Genomic DNA, 25,070 nt, shown 5'->3' with positions numbered 1-25,070 from the left:
ATTGAAATTGCACCCAAGAAGCCTATCTTTTGGCACTAAAACGCCATCATGGTGCTGCCATCGAAAGCTCCAAGTGGTAGAGATTCCGTCCACATGGTTATCAAATGTATCGTGTTACTAAACGCCTCTTTAATTATTGACCACATGAATACAACTAATTAGAAGCAATAATAGATCCCACATATATTTTAGATTGTTCACATGAATCATGTCAAAAGCTAATAATCAGATCGCTATTTCTTTTCCTTTTAAAGGCAAACCAACAACATAACTAAGAAAATGACAATGAGACCAGGTCTTTAATTTGTGAATGAATATAAGAAAATTCAGTCCTTTCTAATGACTGAAAAAACCAAATTGATGAACTTGGTTTTAGATTTTGATAAGTAATCCGCGAAGAGCTCGGCATACTGACGAAATAGATCATCCATGATATCTTTTCCGAAATGAGATTCGATCATGGACTCGGTCACAGCTCTTATGGTCTTGGCCATTCGCTGCCCACTGACTACAGCGGTTATTTCTGCACCACCATCCCAATCAATTTCAAAGGCTTCAAGGCGGTCCATTGTAAATGATCCTTCATTTTGTAACACCAATTTTAGTTCCTCTTCACTTGAGGCATAGAACGGAGCGTTGAAGGAATCAACCCTTTCCTCTTCAATGAGACCCTATAGCATTGCATATACCAAATTTTTAAATCAAATTTTGTAAACCAAATCATGAGATGAAGAGAAAAAACTTAAAACTAAATATTGCATATTTATCTATGTAGGTACCTCTGAAACCATTCTCATTAATGCATGAGCTAGGAGTTCCCACTGCACGTAGCAACTCTCTTGAGTTGATGGGTCAGCGGCCGACCTGCCCAGGAGTGACAGCACCATTCGTCCTCCGCCAACTATTTCTTCAGCCCGGGACTTGAGAAATAGCAAAAAGTCCTTGTGAAATTGAAGTGAATATGCATCCAAAACGCATTGAGGGCTGGTCTTAGAAATGTACATCTTTCCTCTGTTAAACGCTCTGCCAGTTGCCTGGCAATCCAGGCCAGGAGGGACCTGAGATAGCCAATGAAGACTAGAAGAGGAGTGCACGAAATGTAAACTCTTTGCCGGAAACAATCTGCCGTCAAACGAGCCCGGCACGGCGGAGATAAATACAGACCCGAATCCAGCACCTTTTTCTTCCTTTAGTTGGTTGTAGAATGCCGGGAGTGACATAAAAAGGGTGTTGAAGTCGTTGCTAATGAGGTCATTTAGAAACACTCTAAACTCTATGGATGATGATGAGCTGCTACTTGTGGCATGTATGGCATCAATTATTTCGGAGATGAGTAGTAAGGTGTTTGGTCCAGATGAGCAACCCAAATCGGCTATTCCCATGCGCCCATTTGGTGCTATAGTTAAGCACAACATTTTTTGTATAGCTTCATCAATGATTGACTTTGCGGTGGATAACATTTTTCCCTACAAAAATTAAGTAATCAGATTAATCCAACGAGATCCATGTAAAAAGTAAAAAATAATTTATACCTGAACTGTAGAGTTTTGAGCATAACTGGTCTCGCCATTCCCTGGGTTCATGTGAAGTATTTGCAGCACCTCCATCTCTATCTCTTTAGAATGCAGAACCCGGTTGTGAGATTTCTAAAGCAGCAAAGCTCAGGAACAAAGCTTAAAAGTTCTCCTTTTTAGACATATTATTCCTTTTCTTCTAAATAAAAAAAGATAATATAATAAAAGGAAAGTGTTATTGTCACTCCAAAAATCTCATTCTACACTCCTCATAAGTGTATTTTTCTTTCCAAATATAAAAAGTTTGAAGTGTCGAATGAGATTTTTGAAGTGCTAATAAAAATTCCCTAATAAAAATCTCAAAGGTCTTCTTAGATATTTGCACAATTGCACTAATGCTTAATATAATAATGGGGTAAGTGGAGTTTAATCCTTGGCATAGTTCAACTTTTCATAAAAACCTGGTACAAGATAAAAATTTTAAATTAGTCCCTTGACTGGATGTCCACCTCAGAATTAACATTAAAACTCATATTTCATTGGATTTAATGTCTTTATGTGTATTTTAGTTCCTAAAATACCCCCACAATTAATATTTGATTTGAGGGCTTCATTTCCTCCTATAAAATAAGAAATTCAGATACATACCAAATAAGAAAACGAAAGTATTGATTAGAATTCAAAAAGTTTCATATCACAACGAAACAAAACTCTAGAAATCAAATTTTAATGAATACATCATACCAAATAAGTAAATAATGTACCTAAATCATGGTACCTATATCACAGTACCTATAGCATGGCACCTATATCATGGTACCTAATACATGGTACCTGCAAATTAAAAAAACATTATTAGAATTTTAATGTACCTCAACCATGGTACCTATGTTGGATTAATGTACCTCATTTCTATAGTGCGCCAAAATATAGAGGAGCGAATGGCATGAGAACCATTTGAAACCATGTGCAGTACACATATGCATATCATATACAAATATTGAACTAATATATCAAGTATTCCACAAACAAACAACAAATCCTAACAAAAACCCATGTACACGATTTTAGTGAAAATGCTAAACTTCCTAGACAAAGAAACGAATCTGCACAACACCATAGAAGAGGACGATGAAAGATTCATACAATTGAACTTTTATGTTTAAAATGGACAAAAATTGAAAATATATTAAGTAATAATTGCACACTCTTAACTCAGCATTTAAAATTTGTTATTGTCCATAATCACATATGGGCAATGTTGGAAAAATAGAATCAATAAAACCACCAAAAAAATAAAAGCTGACATGGATAATATATATTGACATGGATGTATAGTCAAAGGACTATAATCAATATTTAATCTTGTATAAGACATTTTTCTAATTATAATCTTAAGCAAGGATTAAAATCACATTTACCATATAATAAATCGCTATTGTAGTATTGTTATTTTAATTTTTTTAAATATCAACAATCAACTCAGAGAAGCAACGAGTTAACTAATAAACAAAGGACTAAAGCTTGGAATTTTAGATATTAAACTGACTAATTAATAATACAATGAATAAATAAAACAATAAACTCAATTATTGCCCCATATAATAACATGCAACATGATCAACACTCCCACAAGAAAATGTCAATGCTGAAATTAAATGAGTGGAAACAGGAATAAAAAAGTAGACGATGCAGGCGCGAACATTTTTAATCCATGCATGGCTTCAAGAAGCATATACACGTTTGAATCACGTGCTGCACGTGAATCTAATTAAACCCTCTGCAATTTTTTTTTCTTTTTAATAAACGATATTATGTATATTAAAAATGAGCGATGATGCAATTTGTCTGCTAGTCACTTAATTATTTAAAGGATTTAAATGTGTTGGCCTTCCACATTTATCTCAAAATATCAAATATTGCCACCTTATGTTAATCGATTATGTTAATTTTTTTGTTGGAATTATGTGATATTCAATTAGACTTATAATGTAGGTTTAATCTCAGTTTACTACCTTAAAATTTCTTGGTTTTCAACATTTGGTACATGAAGTTTTTTTAAAGTTATAATTGTGGGACATTTTCATACATCCATTAAGGTTACTGTTAAATTTTCCGTTAACTGATGACATGGCATCCACGTGAACAATGATTGGGTGCCACGTGGATATTTAAAAATAGGGTAAAAGACTGTTTACTACCCTCATGTTTCGTGGTTTTCAACATTTAGTACATCAAGTTTTTTTCGTCTCAGAGTCATACCTAAAGTGTAAATTTTGCGACAGTCTCATACATCTGTTAGTCAAACTGTTAAATGTGCCGTTAATTGTGACGTGGCGCCCATGTGGACAATGACTGGGCGCCACGTGTCAGCCACGTTTTTTTTTTTTTTCTTCTTTCTTCTTTCTTCTTTCTTCTTTCTTCTTCTTCTTCTTCCTCCGACTGCAACTTTTTTTTTTCCTTCTTCCTTCTCCTTCTTCCTTCCCCTTCTTCTCCTTCTTCCTTCTCCCTTCTCATTCTCCTTCTTCTTCCTCCGAATCTGGGGAAGTTTCTTTTTTTTTTCCTTCTTCCTCCTCCTTCCTCCTTCCTTCTTCCTTCTCCTTCCTCATTCTTCCTTCCTCTTCTTCTTCTTCTTCTTCTTCTTCCTCCGAATCTGCCCAGATTCGATTTTTTTTTTCTTCTTCCTTCTCCTCCTCCTTCTTCCTTCCCCATTCCTCCTTCTTCCTTCTTCCTTCCCCTTCTTCTCCTTCTTCCTTCTTCTTCCTCTGAATCTGGGGAAGATGAAGGTTTTTTTTTTTTTTTTTTTTTGAGGAAGATGAAGAAGAAGGAAGAAGGAAGAAAGAGAAGAAGGGGAAGCAAGAAGGAGGAAGGAAGAAGGAGAAAAAGAAGGAAGAAGGAGGAAGGAGAAAGAAGAAAAGAAAAAAAAAGTTGCAGTCGGAGGAAGAAGAAGAAGAAAGAAAGAAAAAAAAAAGCCGAATCTGGGCAAATTCGGAGGAAGAAGAAGAAGAAGAAGAAGAGGAGGAAGGAAGAAGGAAGAAGGAGGAAGGAGAAAGAAGAAGGAGAAAGAAAAAAAAAAAACTTCCCCAAATTTGGAAGAAGAAGAAGAAGAAGAAGAAGAATAATAAGGGGAAGGAAGAAGGAAGAAGAAGAAAAAGAAGAAGGAGAAGGGGAAGGAAGAAGGAGGAAGAAGGAGGAAGAAGAAGAAAAAAAAGAAAAAAACCGAATCTGGGCAGATTCGGAGGAAGAAGAAGGAAGACGGAAGAAGGAAGAAGGAGAAGGAAGAAGGAAGAAGGAGGAAGAAGGAAAAAAAAAAAAAACTTCCCCAGATTTGAAGGAAGAAGAAGGAGAAGGAAGAAGGAGAAGAAGGAAGAAAAAAAAAAAGTTGCAGTCGGAGGAAGAAGAAGAAGAAAGAAGGAAAAAAAATGTGGCTGACATGTGGCGCCCAGTCATTGTCTATATGGGCGCCACATCACAATTAACGGCAGATTTAACAGTTTGACTAATGGATGTATGAGACTTTCCCAAAATTTACACTTTAGGTATGACTCTGAGACGAAAAAAACTTGATGTACTAAATGTTGAAAACCATGAAACATGAGGGTAGTAAACAGTTTTTTACCCTTAAAAATAATAAAAAAATTTAAAAAATAAAAAAAAACTTTTGGTCTTCTCCCTCACCCCTTCCGATCCCCCTCACTTCTCTCCTCTACCCACCCTTCCCCCTCCCTCTTCGACTCCACCTGAGCCCCAATTTCCTGGTTTGAGGTGATTCCATTGCTGGGTTCTGTTGGATGCGATTCTTGGTTGCTTAGAGGAGTTGCTGGGTTGCTAGGTCGGAAGAATGTGATGATATCATATAGCTAATTGGTATAATTAATGGGGTTTTTTAAGAGAGAATGAGGAGGCCAAAGGAACAGAGGAGAGAAGGGAGGGGATCAAAAGGGGTGGGTGTAGAGGAGGCCTCAATCGTCTCCTCCATGTCTCGGCCATCTTCGAAATCAGCAATTAGTACCTCAATCGGGCTTCGGTAGAGTTTTCTCTCCTTACCCATCAAAACCAACCATCCCCTGTGTCACAACACTTATAGCCTCAACTGCCACCAAATCTACTCTCTCTTCTATCTCCCTCACATAGTCTCGCCCTCTCACTCTAAAACTCAAACCACCGAAATGGTAGCCTCCCTCACAATCTTAAGGCTCCTCAGAACCCCCAAATCCCTCATTTTCTCCACCATCATAGTCGCTGCCGCACCCAAAACATCTCTATTCACACCCAAATCATTCTCCTCCAAAATCTCCTACACTCCTCTCACCCAAAAGCCCTCCTCAGTTTCTCGACTGCCGTCTTCAAATCCATCTCCGCCACCATCACCGTCTACAACAAAGTGTCCTGAAGCGACCCTCTCCTACCTCGATGCGTGCTTCATGATCGGCTACCAGGTGCTGCTACTGTCCGATGGGAACGGCGATTTCATGAGGGCGATCGGTGACTTCATGGCAGGGCTGTTGTAGGGTTTTTAAGGAAATCTGGGATTGGGGGTTTTTTTTTTGGGTGTGGAGTCGAAGAGGGAGGGGGAAGAAGAGAGAATGGAGGGGGGGGTTGGAAAGGGTGAGGGAGAAGACCAAAAGTTTTTTTTTTTTTTTTTTTTAAATTTTTAATATCTATGTGGTGCCCAGTCCTTGTTCACGTGGATGTCACGTCATTAGTTAACGGTAAATTTAACAGCAACTTTAATGGATGTATGAAAGTGTCCCAAAATTATAACTTTATGTACCACTCTGGAATAAATTTAAAAAAACTTAATGTACAAAATATTGAAAACCAAAAAATTTTAGGGTAGTAAACTGAGATTAACCTTATAATGTAACAATAATTCGACCCTGATAGTGATACTGCAACAACAAAATTATTTGGACACGTAAACTTTACGCACTTACTAAAATATATTTGGCTAAATAACCGAAATGGTCCCTGAGATTTGCATAACTCATCACTTTGGTCCCTAACATTTCAAATCGATAAAAGTGGTCCCTGAGATTGTCCACCATCCATCATTTTGGTCATTTCGTTAAGTGTCCCGGAGCTCTTGGCCGGAAGTTTGGGCAACTTTCAAAGCTTCGTAACTCAATCGTTTCGTAACCAAATTCGACCCATAATGTATCAAAATGAAGATAGGAAATTGTAGAATAAGATTATACCTATTTGGAAATCCAATGGTTGCCGGAGATGGCCAGAAAATAGCCTCAAAGTTGATTGGTCCAAGGGAAATCTTGAAAACTCTTTGGAAACTGGGTAAATTTTAAACGTTCATAACTTCTTCAATACTCCATGAAATCAAGTGATTCAAAAACAAAAATCATACTTCTCGATGAGAAGAAGAGAATGGTACCTTGTTTGATTGCTAACTCACCGTGTTTTGGCCGAAAAAAACTGTTTGAAAGTGGCTATCTTGGTCTCGAGTTAGCCACTTTCGAGCCATTTTCCAGCCAAACCAAGGCAATTTAGCCATCTAAAAAGGTGCCATTCTCTATCTCGTCAAGAAGTATAACTTTCATTTTTGAATCACTTGATTTCGTTGAGTATTGAAGAAGTTATGAACGTTTAAAGTTTACCCAGTTTCTGGCGAGTTTTCCAGTTTTTCCTCAGACCAGTCAACTTTAAGGCTATTTTCAGGCCATCTCCAGCAGTCATTAGGCTTCCAAATAGGTATAATCTTATTCTACACTTTTCTATATTCATTTTGATATATTATGGGTCGAATTTGGTTGAGAAACAATTAAGTTACGAAGCTTTGAAAATTGCCCAAACTTCCGGCAAAGAGCTCCGGGACACTTAACGGAGTTTTTAACGGAATGACCAAAATGATGGATGGTGGAAAATCTTAGTGACCACTTCTATCGATTTGAAATGTTAGGGACCAAAGTGATGAGTTATGCAAATCTCAGGGATCATTTTGGCTATTTAGCCAATACATTTTAATAAAGATGAATATGTACCATTATATGTCGGCCCTCATCATATTAAAGAATATGTTAGTAAATATATTAGTTTACGTGTCATCACCTCACAGCAACAAATTTATATGCAAATATCCAACGTAATTGGTAAGGAATGAAGAAGTTGAGGTTCCATTATAAAATTAATCGGTAATATAAAGAACAACCCAACATCATAATAAACAGACTCATATTCCATTGACATGGTTATCAAATGTATCGTGTTACCAAAAGCCTCTTCAATAATTGACGACATGAATACAACTAATTAGAAGCAATAGTAGATGCCCACATATATATTTAGATTGCTTACTTGAATCATAAAAAAAGTTAATATTCAAATCTCTACGTTTATTCCTTTTTGGTGAAAAGGCAAACCAACAACATAACTAAGAAAATGACAGGGAAGACAATATCTTAAGAGCTAATTTGAGATTGTGGTGCTTTTAGATTAATTCAAAAGGTTGTTTATGTTCCCCATGTGCATTGGTTTATTTTAATTAATTTAGCAGAAATTTTCATTTTTATGTTCATTCTGCCAGTGAGTTTATTTTAATTAATTTAATAAAATTTTCATTTTTGGTTTCTAGCCTTCTTGGTAATTGAATGTTTGAAATTTTTTAATTTGTATAATTAGTTTTGAAGTTGGTTTCACAAGGAAAATACGGAAAAAGTATATTTTGCACCATTTTATTTGGTCTTCTTTGATGTACGAGGCAAGAAGTACCAGGAGTGTTTCGTTAAGATTCCCTATTTGAAACCCTAGTATCATGAGTTTCCAAAACAGAGTCCTATTCATTTGGTCTACATTCTCCTCATTTCCTTTTGGTTTAATAGGCTTTGGTGCAATCATTCTGATTGTATTTACAATAGGTTGCCTTTCTATTAACTTCTTTTTTATATACTAATTTATTTGTTAAATAATGGTTACTCATTTTTGCAGAATTTAAAGGGTGGGTGGATTTTCAGCTTCCTGTTCTAGGTGGGGGATTTTAGTTTCACTGTCCATTTTAATATGATGGTTTCCATTTTATATTGATTACTTATGTAATGCAAGGTGGATGTACTCATTAATCTTGAGTGACGTAGATATGGCTATCAAGTTTTCAAAGTACACTAATATGTATTTTTATATTATTTACGGTTTAATTTTATTAAGGTATTGTATCGGATACAAAATGACACTAATTCTATTTTCAATGTATATATATTAATTAAAAGTCAACTTTATTTTAAATGTAACTGATGATGCTTGCAGGGATTAATAGTCCTTAGTCCCACCTTGCTTCAACCGAAGTGATCCTCATTGCTATAGCATACTTTGGTTGCCCTTTGTTTCAAATTGCTACCACTCAGAAATTGGAATTATCACAAATTTGGTTTATTTTAAATGTAACTGATGCGTGCAGGATTAATGTCCTTAGTCCAACCTTACTTCAACTGAAGTGATCCGCATTGCTATAGCATTCTTTGGTTGCCCTTTGTTTCAAATTGCTACCACTCAGAAATTGGAATTATCACAAGTTTGGTTTATTAATGCTTGGAATAGAGATGGTTTCAGGGAAGAAAATATACGATGGAGTAATACTTTGCACAGGCAGCTTCAAGGGAGAGGAGAAACATGCCTTGACTAGCATGTATGTGGATGTTGGTTTTTCTACAACCAATGAGTCTTCACAAGAAATGAAGAAATGTTGTGTATAAAGATATTTCGTATCAATCTAATTTAGGAACGCGACTTTTTTGAATTTATACTTAATATGATGCGGTAATCATCTTCTTTTTGTTTTTGTAATTTGTCTTATGACGGAAAAAATAAATGAAAAGTTAAGCTATCCACTTATACAAGCACATTTAAAATTAATTTGTAACATAAACCATTACTTTACGTACGTGAAACATGACAAATTTTTAGGACTTGCATCATAAAGAAAAAGTTTATCGCTTGCTGATACATTAAACATGTCTTTTCAAAATGCAATAAAGAATAACTAACGCAAGATATCTTTAGGGGCCATAGTTAAAAAAAAAAGATCCTCTTGCAAGCACGATATGATTATATTTGCCGTGATTAAAATTAGATTTTTCTTCTTTTTAGCTTGTTTTGGCTTATATTATCTAGTTAAAAAAAACATCCTCTTGCAAGCACGATATGATTATATTTGTCGTGATTAAAATTAGATTTTTCTCCTTTTTAGCTTGTTTTGGCTTATATTATCTGACAGGGAGAGAGGAAGCGCACGACAAAGAGAGTAGAGAGAGATGTGTTTGTAGGGTTGTGTAGAGGATATGATATTCCTCTACGCAATGCCTTTGTTTATAGTAATAAAGGAGGGAATAATCATTCTTCTCCCAGAAATACAAGTTCTAATAGGAAAGAATAACTAGAATCAAATCTAATATAGGATTTACAGATTCACACTTAAATACAAAATTTATAACATAGCTAACATTTTTATTATGTTATTTAAATTTATTGTTGATACGATTTTTCTTTAGTTTTGAGGAATACGAGAAATAATTTTAAAATATTATTAATTTTATTATTAGATATGTTTGTATATGTTGGTGACTAGTTCGGACTTCAAGTTTGTAATTTTATTGTGATATTTTTTTTTAGACAGAGGGTTAACTTTCTCTGTGTGGTTTATTTACTTAGTTTGAGGACAATTTAAATGGCATATTCATATGTGACTTTTTTTTGCTATCATGTGGACATAAAGTTTCATTTTTTGTGGCATTTTTTATATGGGAGATTGATCAGGAACATTATGTTTAGCTTCCTTTCATTTATGTGCTTTTCTCCTTTTAAGTTGAGAGGTTTGCAGTATCTTAATTTATCTAACAGTGCAAAAGTTCATACAAATTTTTAGCTAAAAATAAAATAAAATAAAAGAATGTCTCTTGACAATACAAATATTAAAACTAAACATTGTACATCGCGCTTAGCACATTGTAACTGTAAGAATGTCTTTATACGTGAACCAATGTAAAAAGAAAAAATAACTGTACACACCGTGCGTAGCGATCCGTGATGTAAAAAAGGCCTTTTGCACCCCCATAAGCGCGTGCAGAAAGGCTAGTAAATTATTATTATCGCATCCAACACATAATCGCAGTAGTTTTATATAAAAAGTTTACCAAACAGTTATACGCTGTTTTTTTTTTATTTAATAAAATCACTTTCATAAGAAAAACTTATTAAACACTAAACAACTTTACTTTGCAGTAGTTTATTCTCACATAAGAGTAGAAGCAAGTTTTTAAAAAAGCATAGCAATACCAAACTAACCTTTAATTTGTGAAAAAATAAAAAAGAGATGGGGAAGATAAGAAAATTCAGTCATTTCTAATGACTGAAACAACCAAATTGATGTGCTTGGTTCTGGATTTTGACAAGTGATCGGCGACGAGCTCAGAGTACCTACGAAATAGATCGTCCATGATATCTTTTCCGAAGTGAGATTCGATCATCGACTCAACCACAGCTCTTACGGTCTTGGCCACTCGCTGCCCACTAGCTACGGCAGATATTTCTGCACCACCATCCCAATCAATTTCAAAGGCTTCAAGGCGGTCTATTGTAAATGATCCTTCTTTTCCTAACTCAAATTTCAGTTCCTCTTCACTTGGGGCATAGTACGGAGCGTTGAATGAATCAACCTTTTCCTCTTCAACGAGACCCTATACCATTGCATATACCATATGTTAGTAGGCAACAAATTAAGCTAGTGTTTGTACACACTAAAATATATATGCTTAGGAAAAATAAGAAAATTATTTGGACACATAAAAACTGATACATTTACTTAAGTTGTTTAGGGATAAAACCCTTGCAACTCATGTTTTTTAAACAAAAAACCATGTAATTTTAAACATCTGAATAAAATCCAAATTTCAAATAAGCTGCCATGTAGACAAATAAATGACATATTATCACAAATATTTCCAATTTATGCCACAACACACACTAATCATTGATGACACAATGAACCCTACATGGAAATTCGTATTATATATGAACAATATAGATGTATATACCCAGTAGTAATATATATTCTGAAAAAAAAAATTGTAAATTAATTTACCTATATTTTGTAGATTCGTTAGTTTAATATTTAGTCAAATAACATTCTTATATTTTGTAGGTAAATGTATTACTACATATATTAGGCACTTTTATTGGTGTTAGAGATATGTGCTTAATTAATATATTTATATTTACATGTAGGTACATTAATTCTGTTATTACTTAGTAGGTACAGTGATATTCTTAACCGAAAATAATACACATAATTTGTTTTATAGAATCATGTATTAGGCATTGTCTTTTAATTTTTTTTAAATAAGAATTTTTTTAACCAATAGATGAGTCTGAAATTTATTGTGGAGACAAAAACTTCCAAGTTAATTCCTACATCAATACAATTCAAATGCCAACAATACACGTTACAAGCAATAAAACCTCTTTCCATTTTATTCCTACATCAACATACAAAGTGCAATACTGACATAGTTGAGGGTACTTGTGGGAACCCAAAAGATATGACACACGAGCTTAATTTGGTAAAATGGTTGGGTGAATTCTAGTCATTGAGTTGTAGTCAAGAAAATAAACTTTTAATTGGGTTTTAATTAGAAAATTTTGAATTTCATAGACTAAAGTTATATATTTAGCATTACTTATGAAAATTAATAGAGAAAAAACGGATTCTTCATAAGTTAGTCTATAAAACTCCATTCATAATAAAAACAAAGACTTGAATATCATTTTAAAGAAGAAGAAAAAAAAATGTAAACTCAATTGTTATACTTAAATAGTTGATAGGTCATTTCTTCGAAGGTTTGATTCTTGGAATTATTGTTTCTCAATAACAGTAAATTTGTAGTAAAAAAGTTGAATTACGAAGAAAATTTTTCTTAGGAGATGAAGAGAACTATAACAGAAACTTAAAACTAAATATTGCATATTTATCTATGTATTTACCTCTGAAACCATGCTCATTAATGCATGAGCTAGGAGTTCCCATTGGTAGCAACTCTCTTGAGTTGATGGGTCAGAGGACGACCTGCCTATGAGTGAGAACACCATTCGTCCTCCACCTACTATTTCTTCAGCCCTGGACTTGAGAAATAGCAAAAAGTCCTTGTGAAATTGAAGTGAATATGCTTCCAAAACGCATTGAGGGCTGGTTTTAGAAATGTAAATCTTTCCTTTGTTCAATGCTTTGCCAGCTGCCTGGCAATCCAGGCCAGGAGGGACTTGAGAGAGCCAATGAAGACTAGAAGAAGAGTGCACGAAATGCAAACTCTTGGCTGGAAACAATCTGCCGTAAAACGAGCCTGGCACGGCGGAGATAAAGAAAGACCCGAATCCAGCACCTTTTTCTTCCTTCAGTTGGTTGTAGAATGCCGGGAGTGACATAAAAATGGTGTTGAAGTCGTTGCTAAAGAGGTCGTTTAGAAACACTCTAAACTCTGTGGATGATGTTGAGCAGCTACTTGTGGCATGTATGGCATCAATTATTTCGGAGATGAGTAGTAAGGTGTTTGGTCCAGATGAGCAACCCAAATCAGCTATTCCCATGCTCCCAATTGGTGCTATATTTGAGCACAACATTTTTTGTACAGCTTCATCAATTATTGGCTTTACGACGGATAATATTTTTCTCTACAAAAAAAAAAAAATTAGATTAATCAATCGAGATCCATGTAAAAAAAAAAACAATATTAGTTGATTTTGGCTAGTTCTGCTCGCTTAATGTCCTTCGTTATCATTGGATGATGTTGTTGTTGAAAGTAAAAAATAATGTGTACCTGAACTTTAGAGTTTTGAGCATAACTAGTCTCGTCATTGCCTTTGTTCATGTGAAGTATTTGCAGCACCTCCATCTCTCTCTCTCTCAACAGTCTAGAGATCGATGTATGCCTATAATTTGTTACTTATGAAACCTTGAAGTGATGTTGGTGGTGGATATACAGACTCCGTTTCGAAGAATATTGTTGCTCACCAAAGTGGTCGTGATGGTGAGGCTTATAACCTTACTTATCTTAACAACTGGTAAAGATCGAAGAGGCAAGCGTGAAGGGAAAGAAAATGAATATCTTCTATATTTCACACAAAACGTAATAATTAATATTACGTACGTACTATATTATGCCATGTGTCACCTGTGGGACCACATGCATGCATTCTAACCTAACGTTAATAAAACCTAAGGCCAACAGCCAGACAAAACTCTACCTTATCTATTTCAATCCCCAAAATAGTGAAAGTCCTTAATTAACTCTATCTATACGTATTTACCTGTATAATAGAATCAGCTGATCGTAAATAGAATTAAGGATATGTTATAAGAAATTTAGAATGCAGAGCCGGTTGTGAGGTTTCTGAAGCTCAGGAAAAATTTAAATGGTGATCTTTTTAGACAAAATATTCCTTTTTTTTTTCTAAATAAACAAAGATAATAATTATAAAAATCTTGAATGTCTTCTTTGATATTTTCATTAATGCTTAGTATTATGATAAAATCGGCATCGTTGCTTCTAAAAATATCTCAACAATTAACACAGCGAATCAGCAATTTAATAACTAATAATTATAAAAATCTCGAATATCTTCTTTGATATTTGTATTAAAGCTAATACTATAATAAAATAGCTATCGTTATTTCTTAACAAAAATCTCAACAATCACCACGGAGAATCGGCAATTTAATTAACTAATAAACAGAACAATAAGCTTGGAATATTGGACTTAATTTTTTTTTCCTTGAACGCGAAACTTCCAATCTCAATTGTAAAGACCAGAATCTCTGTAATCATACAATGATACAGTTACATAAACTGACTGATTAATACAATTAATGAATAAATAAAAACAATAAACTCATTTATTGTCCCATATAATATGGAACATGTTTAACAGTTACAAGAAATTGTAAATGCTGAATATATATATATATATATATATATATATTTCTTAGTACATCGATATTTTTACACTAGGGGGAGCGATAGTTCGACTAAGCCACACAATGGGTAGCCTAATTTGGTATCGAATTCGTCATCCACGAGACTCAAACTTAAGACCTCTCATTTCCAAGTAAAGAGGAATATCACCAGACCATAATATTAAATGGGCGTAAATGCTTAATATTAAATGAGTGGAAACAGGAATCCATAAAAATAAACGACCTATAAAAAATAATAATGCAACAATAATTTTTTTTTAGAAAGAACAATAAAATTATTTGGAAATGTAAAATTTACATACTATAAAGGGTGTATTCAATTGAGATTTTGAAGCATTTTAATTCTTGTAGAGGTATTCAATGAGGATTTTAAGTGATTCTCTGAAATTCAATCAGGATTTTAAGATAATTGATTAAAATCTTTAGAAATATGAGTGTATACAATTAGAATTTAAAAAAAAATTATAACATTCCAGGTGTATTCAATTAGAATTTAATTTTAAAGAATTTTAAAGGATCGAAGCTTCAAGCGTAAGCTACAATGGTGATTGATACCATGTTAAGCTATGTCGATTAATCATTCATACACAATAATCTTGTATATTGAAGGAAGAACAATAGAAGGTTTTAGAGAGAGAGAGAGAGAGAGAGAAGAGAGAGAGAAATAGAAGTTCTATGTATTTCTTCTTAACCGAGTAATTACATGAGGTTAGACTTATATAGTAGCTAGAGAAACATCTAACTAACTAACTAATATAATAGGATTATGACAAGTGTCTCAATCTTACACCCTATACTCTAACAGTTTCTTCTTTGTTCGTTCTGTTTTTTCCCTTTGTGATTGCATTTTCCCTTTCCTACCAATTCCTTTATAGTCCATTCTCCACAATTCTTTGGCATTCTTTTTTTTTTTTTGGTCATTTCCAATTCGATTTGTAGACACTTTTCATCACAATTCGTCGCAATTTATCAAGTCAGTATATCGAATTTTGGTGTTCTTACTAGTTCGAGTGTTATCTACACCACCACCTTCTCTCTCTGCCTTTGGCAGCGTTTGCATATGTATCTCCACAGGCTTCATTGCTAGTTTTTGTCCAGCTTGTGATTGCGATTGAAGAGCTGTTCTCAGCTGATAGAGGCGACTGAAGTGGGGATGCTTTGTCGGAAGCGTGGAAGCGGGCTGCTGGATGGGATTTTCTGGTGTGGAAACGGCTGCAGCATAGATCTAGGTTGTTCTTGGTTTTTTCTGGTTTGGGGTTGGGCTTTTTCTATGTTTTTGAGCTGGTTCTTTTTTGTTTGTATATTTTATCTGTGGGTCAGTAATTTGTGAATTTTTGTTATGTGTTTAATAAAGGTTCCTGCTTTTAGTTGACAAAAAAAAAAGTTGACTTTGAATTATTTGATGAGAAAAATGATGACAAATTTCAGAGAGTTAGAAAAGATAGGCACGTGCAAAGCTAAATTGAGCATATAATTTAAGGAAAACTAATGAAAATGATTTGAAAACTTTGAGTTTTAACGATAAGGACAAAATAAAGTGTAAAGTGAATAGTACCATGATTGACATTTTAGTGTAAAATTGTGATTTTTCGTTAAAATGAACAGTATCAAGAGCTTTCCGTTAAAGTTCCCTATAATTTAACAATCTCAGCCAAATACATGATGATTCGAAAAATGCCCTTGATATGTGTCAACTTCTAGTCTTCAAATTCTCAAATCTAGAATCCTTTACTGTATAAATTGAGAAAAGAGAACCAAAATTTCTTGATGGTGGATTATGATATTATTGATTTGTGGAAGGGTTTGACATGACCAAGTGGCTCCCACCAAGCCAAATTAGAGCCTTTTGGCCATCGGGCTATGCATATTGAGCTTGCCTGGCAGCCCGTTTGCTGGTGTTTTCTTTTTATCTCTAAAGGACGAAATTTAAAAAAAAATATTAAAAATTCTAATTTTTTCTATAAATATCTAAGTCATTTTTACACAATTTCTCACCTCTTTTTAATCCTTCCATACCATCTTACCTTATTTTAAGCTAATTCTTCACATTCCATTCATCTCAAACACTCTTTTCCATACACACCTCTCTCTTACCTCTTCCAATAATCTAAATTTAAAAATTTCAATTATTTTTTCAAAAGGCACTCAAAATATGTCTGGATAACCTTATTCATTTAACAACAATTAACACTCAAAATATGTCTGGATAAACTTATTTTAATATGATAGTTTAATTCAATGAACCAATAAAGTTAAAGAACAAACTTAAAGATAATAAATTATTGAGGATGCTAAAAAATAGCGTCTTCAGTTGAAAATGGTATATAAATATGGTCTGACATTGTTCATTTAAAAATAATTTTTTACATGGCTATAACTTTGGACAAGGCTAAACATAACTCATTCGGTTGGAGATGACCTAAGAAGCCTATATTTTGGCACTAAAACGCCATCATGGTGTTGCCATCAAAAGCCCAAGCGGTAGAGATGCTTGTTTAAATAGATAATTAAGCTACAAAACATATTAATAGTCCCACCATGCCTTGAATGGAAAGTCACAGATGTTAACTACATTGAAAATATTTGAGAATTCAAGAGAAAATGAAGAAGAAAACGTAACAGAGAGAAAGATGAACGAGAGAATTTAGAGATAGAAATATGAGACTTGTATTCACTTTTACAGAATGATTAACAATTCTGTTTTTATAACAAAAATCCTAACTCTAACCAAACACTAACAAACTTACTAATTAATTGCCGACTTGTACAATCATTTTAACTAACCACCTAACTAATGGTGTAGAACCCTTAAGAACAGACCTGATGAATCTAGAGTCTCTACCAAGGACTCTACTGAATTTTGCTAAAAACATAATGATTGTGAATTGTTGATTCGTAAATTTGGCATGACAAAAATAAAGGGTTAGTTGTGTGATTAGTTGGTTGATTAAACAACTAACTAAATATTTAACTTATCGTAATAAACAGACACATGTTTCGTTCACATGATTATCAAATAATAATTGAGCAGATGGATATAACCAATAGAAGTAATAATAGATGGCCACATATATATATTCCCGATTGTTCACATAAATCATATCAAAAGCTAATAAGCACGTCTCTTTTTTTCCTTTTTGGTGAAAAGGCAAACCAACAACATAACTATGAAAATGACAATGAGACAAGATCCTTAATTTGTGAACGAAGATAAGAATCCAGTCCCTTCTAATGACTGAAAAAAACCAAATTGATGACCTTGGTTTGAGTTTTTGATAAGTGAAATGAAATAGATCATTCATGATATCTTTTTCAAAATGAGATTATGGACTCAACCACAGCTCTTACGGTTTTGGCCACTCTTTGCCTACTAGATGCGCCAAATATTTCTGCACCACCATCCCAATCAATTTCAAAGGCTTCAAGGCTGTCCATTGTAAATGATCCTTTTTTTTTTTTTTTTTTCTAACTCCAATTTTAGTTCTGCTTCACTTGGGACATAGAATGGAGCGTTGAAGGAATCAACCTTTTCCTCTTCAATGAGACCTTATACCCGTGAACACGAAAAATTCCTGAAAAGAAAGAGACAAGAACAACGTGCACAAAATAATATTTGTATTTGATGATTTTGGGTTACAATCTCTCTCAAATTTGATCCTCTGATTCGATCTCCGTAAGGTGTTGATTTGTGGATGTGCGATTGATCCAAAGGGTCGTTGGGCTTGATCTAAGGATGAACGTTCTTCAAGGGCCGTGGGCTTGATCTTGAAGGTGGATTTGAGCGAATCTTCAAGGATCCATTGGGGCTTGATCTTAAGGATTAGCATTTCTTCAAGGGCCGTTGAGGCTTGATCTTGAATAACGGTGATGAACGGATCTTCAAGGGGCTTTTGGGCTTGATCTTGAAGAACAATGATTGACGGATCTTCAAGGGCTTTTGGGCTTGATCTTGAATAACGGTGATGAACGGACCTTCAAGGGCTTTTGGGCTTTGATCTTGAAGGACAGTTGGATGTGTGGATTTGTCGACGTTGTTGATCCAAATGGTCGTTGGGGCTTGATCTTAGGATGAACGGACGATGAACGATGAACACTTTCTTCAAGGGCCGTCGGGGTTTGATCTTGAATTGGTGGAAGTTCTTCAATGGCCTTTGGGGCTTGATCTTGAATTGGTGGAAGTTCTTCAAAGGGGTCGTCGGTGCTTGATCTTGAAGGTGGATGATTGTTGATCCAAGGGCCGTCGGGGCTTGATCTTGGAAGAACGATGAACGAAGAACGAAGAAGGCTTTCTTGATTCTTCGGGATGAACGGATGATGAACGATGAACACTTTCTTCAAGGGCTGTCGGGGCTTGATCTTGCATTGGTGGAAGTTATTCAAAGGCCTTTGGGGCTTGATCTTGAATTGGTGGAAGTTCTTCAAATGGGCCGTCGGGATTTGATCTTGAAGGTGGATGATTGTTGATCCAAGGGTCGTCGAGGCTTGATCTTGGAAGAACTATGAACGAAGAACGAAGAAGGCTTTCTTGATTCTTCGGGAACCTGAATGCTTGAGAGCTTCGGAGTTTCAGAGCTTCAGAGTTTCAAGGTGTAATATGAATTGGTCCAATGAAATGAATGAAATTGGCTTCTATTTATAGAATTTTCCAAGGCCTAATTTTGAATATAATATTCCAGATGAAATAAGTCGTTTCTGCCAGGTGTTGACACGTGTCTTGTTTGATGACTTTTCCGATGATTCTCGATTTTTTGTTTAGACACACGCTACGTGTAAAATTTATGTAATACATGAGCGTTGAAACTTTGATTTATCGGTCAACATTTATTTATCGAAATTTCGATGTCTACAATACCATTGCATATACCAGATGTTACTAAGCAATAAATTAAGCTCATGTTTGTACACGCTAAAATACATATTCTTATGAAAAATAAGAAAATTATTTTGATACACAAAGCTAATATTTTTACTTACGGCTCTTTAGATATAGACTCTTGCAACTCATGTTTCTTAAAAAACCCACCTAATGTTAAACATCCAAATAAAAGCAATCCAAATTTAAAATAAACTACACATAGACAAATAAGTGACCTATTATATATCACAAGATATTTACAATTTATGTCACAACACCCTAATCATGATGAACAATGAAACCCCATATGGAAATTCATATTATAAATATTAATAACGTATATATACATATTAATAATATATATCATGACAAAAAATTTAAAAATATGTAAATTAATTTGTCGATATGTTTGTTAAATTTTTCAGTAAATGACATTTCCTATATTTTGTAAGTAAATTGTTTTTCATGTATTATTATTATTATGGGAGCATTTTTGCTCACTACCATTTAGTGTGGTGTATGTTCACCATCCTATTTATCACCATTATATAAGTTTGAATTTCGAGATTTGTGTAGTAGATAAACATAAATCTCAAAATTCAAACTCATCTAACGGTGATAAATAAAGTGGTGAGTAAAAATGCACTCTGATTATTATTGCATAAAATTATGTATGTTTCCTTCTCCCACTTTATCTCTATTCATATCTCCAGCAGCCACAATCTCCTCCCTCATTTCCCTTCAATTATTCCCTCTCCTACCTTCACCAGCACTCCATCCAAACTCTAATGGCATAAAAAATGTGAAGAAAAAAAAATATAGAGCCTGGAACCATGGCTTTTAATCTCTTGTAATTTTTTGTTGTCATGCCGACAATTTTATTTTCATTTTTCTGTGGTTTAGAAGGAGAGAATCAAATGCCCGCATGTGAAGTTAGAAATCCTAGAGTTTGAATAATTTCAACAAAAAAAAAAGGCTTAATTGGATTAGGGAGGGAAGGAAAATACATTGACGACAATTAAAAATTAGTTTGATTGATTTCATAATTATTTTATTAATGAAAAACATAATTATTTTTCTATTAATAAAATTGCATAATCCACCTCATTTGCCACATATGAATGAAGAAAGTTGGGGTTCCACCATAAAATCAATTAGTAATTGGGGAGTTGCCCAACTTATTTATAAACTCATGCAATGTCTCTTCTCCCATCAACGTGTGACTCATTCTCAACACGCTCTCTCACGTGTGGCGAATTTTCAAGCCCAACACGTGGACAACACAACGGGGTGACGTGGAGCGTGTGTGGCCTTTTGGCTTTACACATTGGACAACCTACTTTGATACCATGAAAAAAGTTGGAGTTCCACCATAAAACAAATTGGTAATGGGAGAGTAATCCAATTTACTTATAAGCTCATACAAAATTCATCCTCCCATCAACGTGAGACTCGTTCTCAAAACCATGCACCCCAGTTGACACAAAACTGATATGAAATTGTAATATATTTAGGTGGTAAGAATGTAAAGTTATTACAGCAATAGTTTAGCAAAAGTACAAGTGGATTGGGCTTCGTTCACCCAAAAAAAAGCAGTCCATTGGGCTTCTGAGTGCTCAATGTGCTCTGGATGAGTCCGTAATGGGCCAAGCCCGTATTAAATCACATCCCAAACGAATCCAAATTCAGATATCTTGTCGACACCGACCTCGTTCTTACGAATTCTTTATCTTTTTTTTTTTTCACCAAAAATCTTTTTCAATATAGAGAGAGTTGTATTCAATTGAAATTTTGATTTAATTATTTTCTTTTATGAATTTAAAGATATTTAATTAAAATTTTAAATAATTATGTGAAAGTTTAGGCGTATTAAATTTTAATTTTAATTTTTTTATATATAGTCAACAAGAAGTAAATATTAAATAATTTAAAAAGATCGAATAATTCGAAATTTTTTGAAAAAATTAGTATTTTTAAGGTTCACAAATTTCACATTTCTCTATCAACAATTTGAGAAACTTTGCATAAAATCTCTAGAAACATTTAAATCTCATCAAAATTCATAAATTTATAAATCCATTAAAATTCCAATTGAATAAGCGGGTTTTGGGTTTAGGTTGCTACAATTTTGGCATCATATAATCTAATAAGATTACGCGGACAGCAAAATCAGCATCTCCAAAAGTTGAAAGCTTTCAGAAAAGCGTAAAGGTGGAAGGTGGCCACTGACCAAGTGATCAGACGCCACTAGAATTTGTTGGAGTCCAAACAAAGAGAGATTCCCCACTGCGATTTCGTCGTCACCTTATCTCTATTAAATCGTCCCTTGCGAGCTGGGTTTAGTTCGCGTCAGCTGATTCCTGAAGGGTGGAAGAAAACCCAAAAACCCAAGACTGCAGATCTTATCTCGTCGATCAGGTACTTGCATATTTTCGATTTTTTTTCAGATTTTTGGTTCTGGGTATTTGAAGAAATGGAAAAAGATGGGATCTTTAGAATGTGCAGTGACGGAGAGCACCTGAAACTCGGCCAACGGCGAGTTATGGAGGTCGTTTTGGAGAAGAAAGACGCTGATGATTGGGCTTACAGAGGCGAAGGGGCTGCTAATCTTGTTCTCGCTTATACCGGATCCTCCCCTGCTTTTGTATGTTTCACTCTACCTTGAGCTTCAATCCTGCATTTTAATTTTTAATTTGAATTTTTATGGAAATAGTTGAAATTTGTGGTAGTTTGTGAAAGGGGTTGGAGTTGGGAAATGATTGTTATTATGATCATGCTTGGAGCTTAGAAAGTTTGTGTGTCTGTGTATGTAGATTGGGAAAGTAATGCGGTTGCAGAAAGCTCGAATTAATGGGTCAAAGGCCTCGAACAGTCCCACGGCATTAACCGCCCACGAACTTCTTTTGTGGAAAGACGTGGATGACATTGTAGCTACCTCTAACAAAGAACTTGCCTGCCAACTCTATGTGAAGCACGTCATGAGCCCTTTATTGGGTTCTGCGTACGTTGATGCCGGGGTATGTGAAAATCTGAGTTTATACATGTACAGATGAATATGTTTGTTGAACGGAAACTATGTTGATGTTTTGTCTATCTTTCCGGGATAACTATGCATGAAAGTTTTAAAACTATGTCAATATAGTTTGTAGATTTGGTTTTCCTGTGAACTTGTGCATGAATGGTTTAAGAGTGGCATATAATATTGTTGTATAACCTTCAAGTTGAATTTTGGCAGATGCGTGTCCCTGTTTCCAGGGAATTCTTGGAGTCAGTTGAGAAGAATGTAATTAGTCAGCGTCCTGCTTCTCGAGTTGATGCCACTAAAGTTGACACACAAAGTGATACTGTGCTTCTCATGTCTGATCATTCTCTTTTTCCTCGTGGTAATTAGTGTCTCCCTGTTATTTACAACTTTTACATTTAGAACTATCTGTCCTGCACTTGTCTGTCAATCTTAGCTATTGGGGTTAACATCGTATTCTGTGTGGTGGTTTAATTGAGCTCCAAAGTCAGATGACTTATTTAGCCTATGATCCAGGTTTTCTTTTGCATGCCTGTTTTCCTTGCTTCCACTTGAAATTATCCCTTTACTTTTTACATTTCTCGGATAAAGTATGAGGTAATATATCATCTGGCACCTACACCACAACTCAGAGAAGCAGGAAGAGAAACCTTGAGATGGCATTCTGCTTAGCATCATAGGAAATTTGTATCTTATTCAATGTAGACACATCTATCTATTTGAATATTGTCTTGTGGCATATATGATAAGAAGTTTGCTTCTTTTTTTTGTTTTTTTTGTTTGTTTGTTTGTTTGTTTTAAGTGATAGCTTATTCTGCTTTGTTCATTTCAGTTACTCAAGAAGTTGAACCCTGTATATCTGTAGAGATAAAGGTACTTGTTGTGTAAATTTGTCTCTTTTGCCTTCACATGAGGAATACCCTTGAATTATAATTGACTATTCCCTTTTCCATTTCAATTGTTTCCAAAAATAGCCAAAATGCGGATTTCTCCCATCTTCAAAGTTCATTGATGAAGGAAATTCCATTAAACGAAGCATTACTCGTTTTAGGATGCACCAAGCCCTGAAGTTTCATGATGGAGAGGTACTCTTTTAATATGTTCTTCTCTTAGTTAAATTTTTTACTACACCGGAACTCATTCGAATTGAAATGAATCAAATGAGTTCAATATGCTCAATGGGAATGCCATCTTATCTGATTCTTAGAACTTCTGTGCACAAATTTACACAAGGCCAATCCTGTTATAGTAGATGTTCAATTCTGACTTGGATGCATCTAAATGTATGTTGCAGGTATCAGAATATAGTGAATATGATCCACTCGATCTGTTCTCTGGATCCAACGACAGGATACATAAAGCCATCAAGGATCTCTTCTCAACCCCACAGAACAACTTCCGTGTATTCTTGAATGGTTCTCTAATATTTGGGGGCTTAGGCGGTGGTGCACACAGTACCAATTTGGCAATTAGGGGAGCATTTGAAGATGCACTTAAGGGTGTCATTCAGGGAGGTGATGGAAAGCGCACAAAGAGTTTTTTACAGCTTGTTGCTGAAACAGTTCATAAATCTGGAGTGTTGGACCGGCTCCTTGAGGCCCAGAAACTTGATAATCTTGACATCGAGGGGGCTATCCATGCGTATTATGACATTATTTCTGAGCCTTGCATGGTATGTGGAGAATTGGGTAAAGAAAAAGTGTCACAGAAATATTTGTCATTGCATTCCATGTCTCTGGATGAAAGCTTGAAGATGGTGAAGGACTTCTTGATAGCTACTAGTGCAAAGGACTGCAGTTTGATGATTAGTTTTAGACCAAGGAAAGATGGGAATCCAGGATCTCCTTATAATAACTTGTATCTGGAATCAACCAACCAAACTTTTGATTACAAGGTAAATATCCGTTTACCATTTTGTTCTGACTATTTACCATAGCATGTTACAGTCTTCAAAGGTTTTCTCTAGTAATCTAACCATTTCTTAACAGCTAGAGCACATTTAAAATTATAATCATTACTCTGCTAAGTTAAAAAGTGAAATTCCCAGTGGGGTAAATCAGTCCTTATGACATTAAAATCTTATTTGAGTTGCTTTTTCCTAGGTGAATTTCATTGACCTGGATTTGAAACATTTGGGGAAGATGGAAGAATATTATGAGTTGGACAAAAAGATTGTGAACTGCTACAATCAAATGGTGGAAACTGAGGAAAGACAAAAGAAAACTACCAGCACAAAGGCTCTTCAAACCGCCAATTGAGATTAGTAGTTACAATGCCATGGAGGATTTTTACTTAAAGATTGTGAGTAAGTACAAGTCAGCTGATACAGTCTTTTTTCTGTAAATTATCGATGTTGTAATTGTATTTGTATGTAGACTTGTTGGCTTTTGGCCATTATTTCTGTATTTCCTTTGTTTGTACGCAGTTACTTTAGATTGAGTTATGCATATATAATGCAACTTTGTAATTGGGTAAACATGAACATGGCATGCGGCTTTAGTGCTTACGTATTGTAACATTGAGACGTTTAAGTCAATATTTCATCTTGTTATAAAGTTAATGGAGATTAATGAGGGAAGAAGAGAATGTGATAAAAACACCTTGCTATAAGAAGGAAGGGAGTTTACTTGGATATGAGGTAATTTCTGGGCTCTACAGGGAAAGTGATGTATCAACTAACTTCAGTGTTTCATCAAAGCCCACATGGCC

At 34.7% G+C, this 25,070-nt stretch overlaps 3 protein-coding genes across 6 annotated transcripts; 1 reads left to right on the top strand and 2 right to left on the bottom strand.

Annotated features, from left to right (window-relative positions):
• Window positions 1-107: 107 nt before the first annotated feature.
• Window positions 108-1,680, bottom strand: LOC126632959 (probable jasmonic acid carboxyl methyltransferase 2). 3 transcript variants are annotated; one of them, XM_050303494.1, is made up of 3 exons: window positions 1,559-1,680; window positions 780-1,466; window positions 108-671 (listed from the first exon to the last, which is right to left on the bottom strand). In XM_050303494.1, the coding sequence occupies exons 1-3, from the start codon at window positions 1,568-1,570 to the stop codon at window positions 327-329; spliced, it is 1,044 nt and encodes a 347-aa protein (XP_050159451.1). In that variant the 5' UTR covers window positions 1,571-1,680; the 3' UTR covers window positions 108-326. The 3 variants fall into 3 exon arrangements, with proteins under 3 accessions (XP_050159451.1, XP_050159449.1, XP_050159450.1); XM_050303492.1 differs by having other exon boundaries at window positions 1,533-1,674; XM_050303493.1 differs by having other exon boundaries at window positions 780-1,442; window positions 1,533-1,674.
• Window positions 1,681-10,429: 8,749 nt separating this feature from the next.
• LOC126631533 (probable jasmonic acid carboxyl methyltransferase 2) lies at window positions 10,430-13,537 on the bottom strand. Its single transcript, XM_050301650.1, has 3 exons — window positions 13,328-13,537; window positions 12,498-13,181; window positions 10,430-11,194 (listed from the first exon to the last, which is right to left on the bottom strand). Exons 1-3 carry the CDS (start codon window positions 13,400-13,402, stop codon window positions 10,850-10,852), a joined length of 1,104 nt encoding a protein of 367 aa, XP_050157607.1. The 5' UTR covers window positions 13,403-13,537; the 3' UTR covers window positions 10,430-10,849.
• A 7,879-nt stretch (window positions 13,538-21,416) lies between these two features.
• On the top strand, window positions 21,417-24,916 carry LOC126632348 (inositol-pentakisphosphate 2-kinase-like). Of its 2 annotated transcripts, none has more exons than XM_050302726.1 (8): window positions 21,417-21,757; window positions 21,845-21,983; window positions 22,153-22,356; window positions 22,575-22,722; window positions 23,194-23,234; window positions 23,336-23,446; window positions 23,656-24,255; window positions 24,464-24,916. In XM_050302726.1, exons 2-8 carry the CDS (start codon window positions 21,882-21,884, stop codon window positions 24,617-24,619), a joined length of 1,362 nt encoding a protein of 453 aa, XP_050158683.1. In that variant the 5' UTR covers window positions 21,417-21,757; window positions 21,845-21,881; the 3' UTR covers window positions 24,620-24,916. The 2 variants fall into 2 exon arrangements, with proteins under 2 accessions (XP_050158683.1, XP_050158681.1); XM_050302724.1 differs by having other exon boundaries at window positions 21,836-21,983.
• The last annotated feature ends 154 nt before the right edge of the window (window positions 24,917-25,070 follow it).

This window comes from Malus sylvestris, chromosome 8 (genome assembly GCF_916048215.2).
Source record: "Malus sylvestris chromosome 8, drMalSylv7.2, whole genome shotgun sequence".
Lineage (NCBI taxonomy): Eukaryota > Viridiplantae > Streptophyta > Magnoliopsida > Rosales > Rosaceae > Malus > Malus sylvestris.
This window is presented reverse-complemented; position numbering and strand designations above follow the sequence as displayed.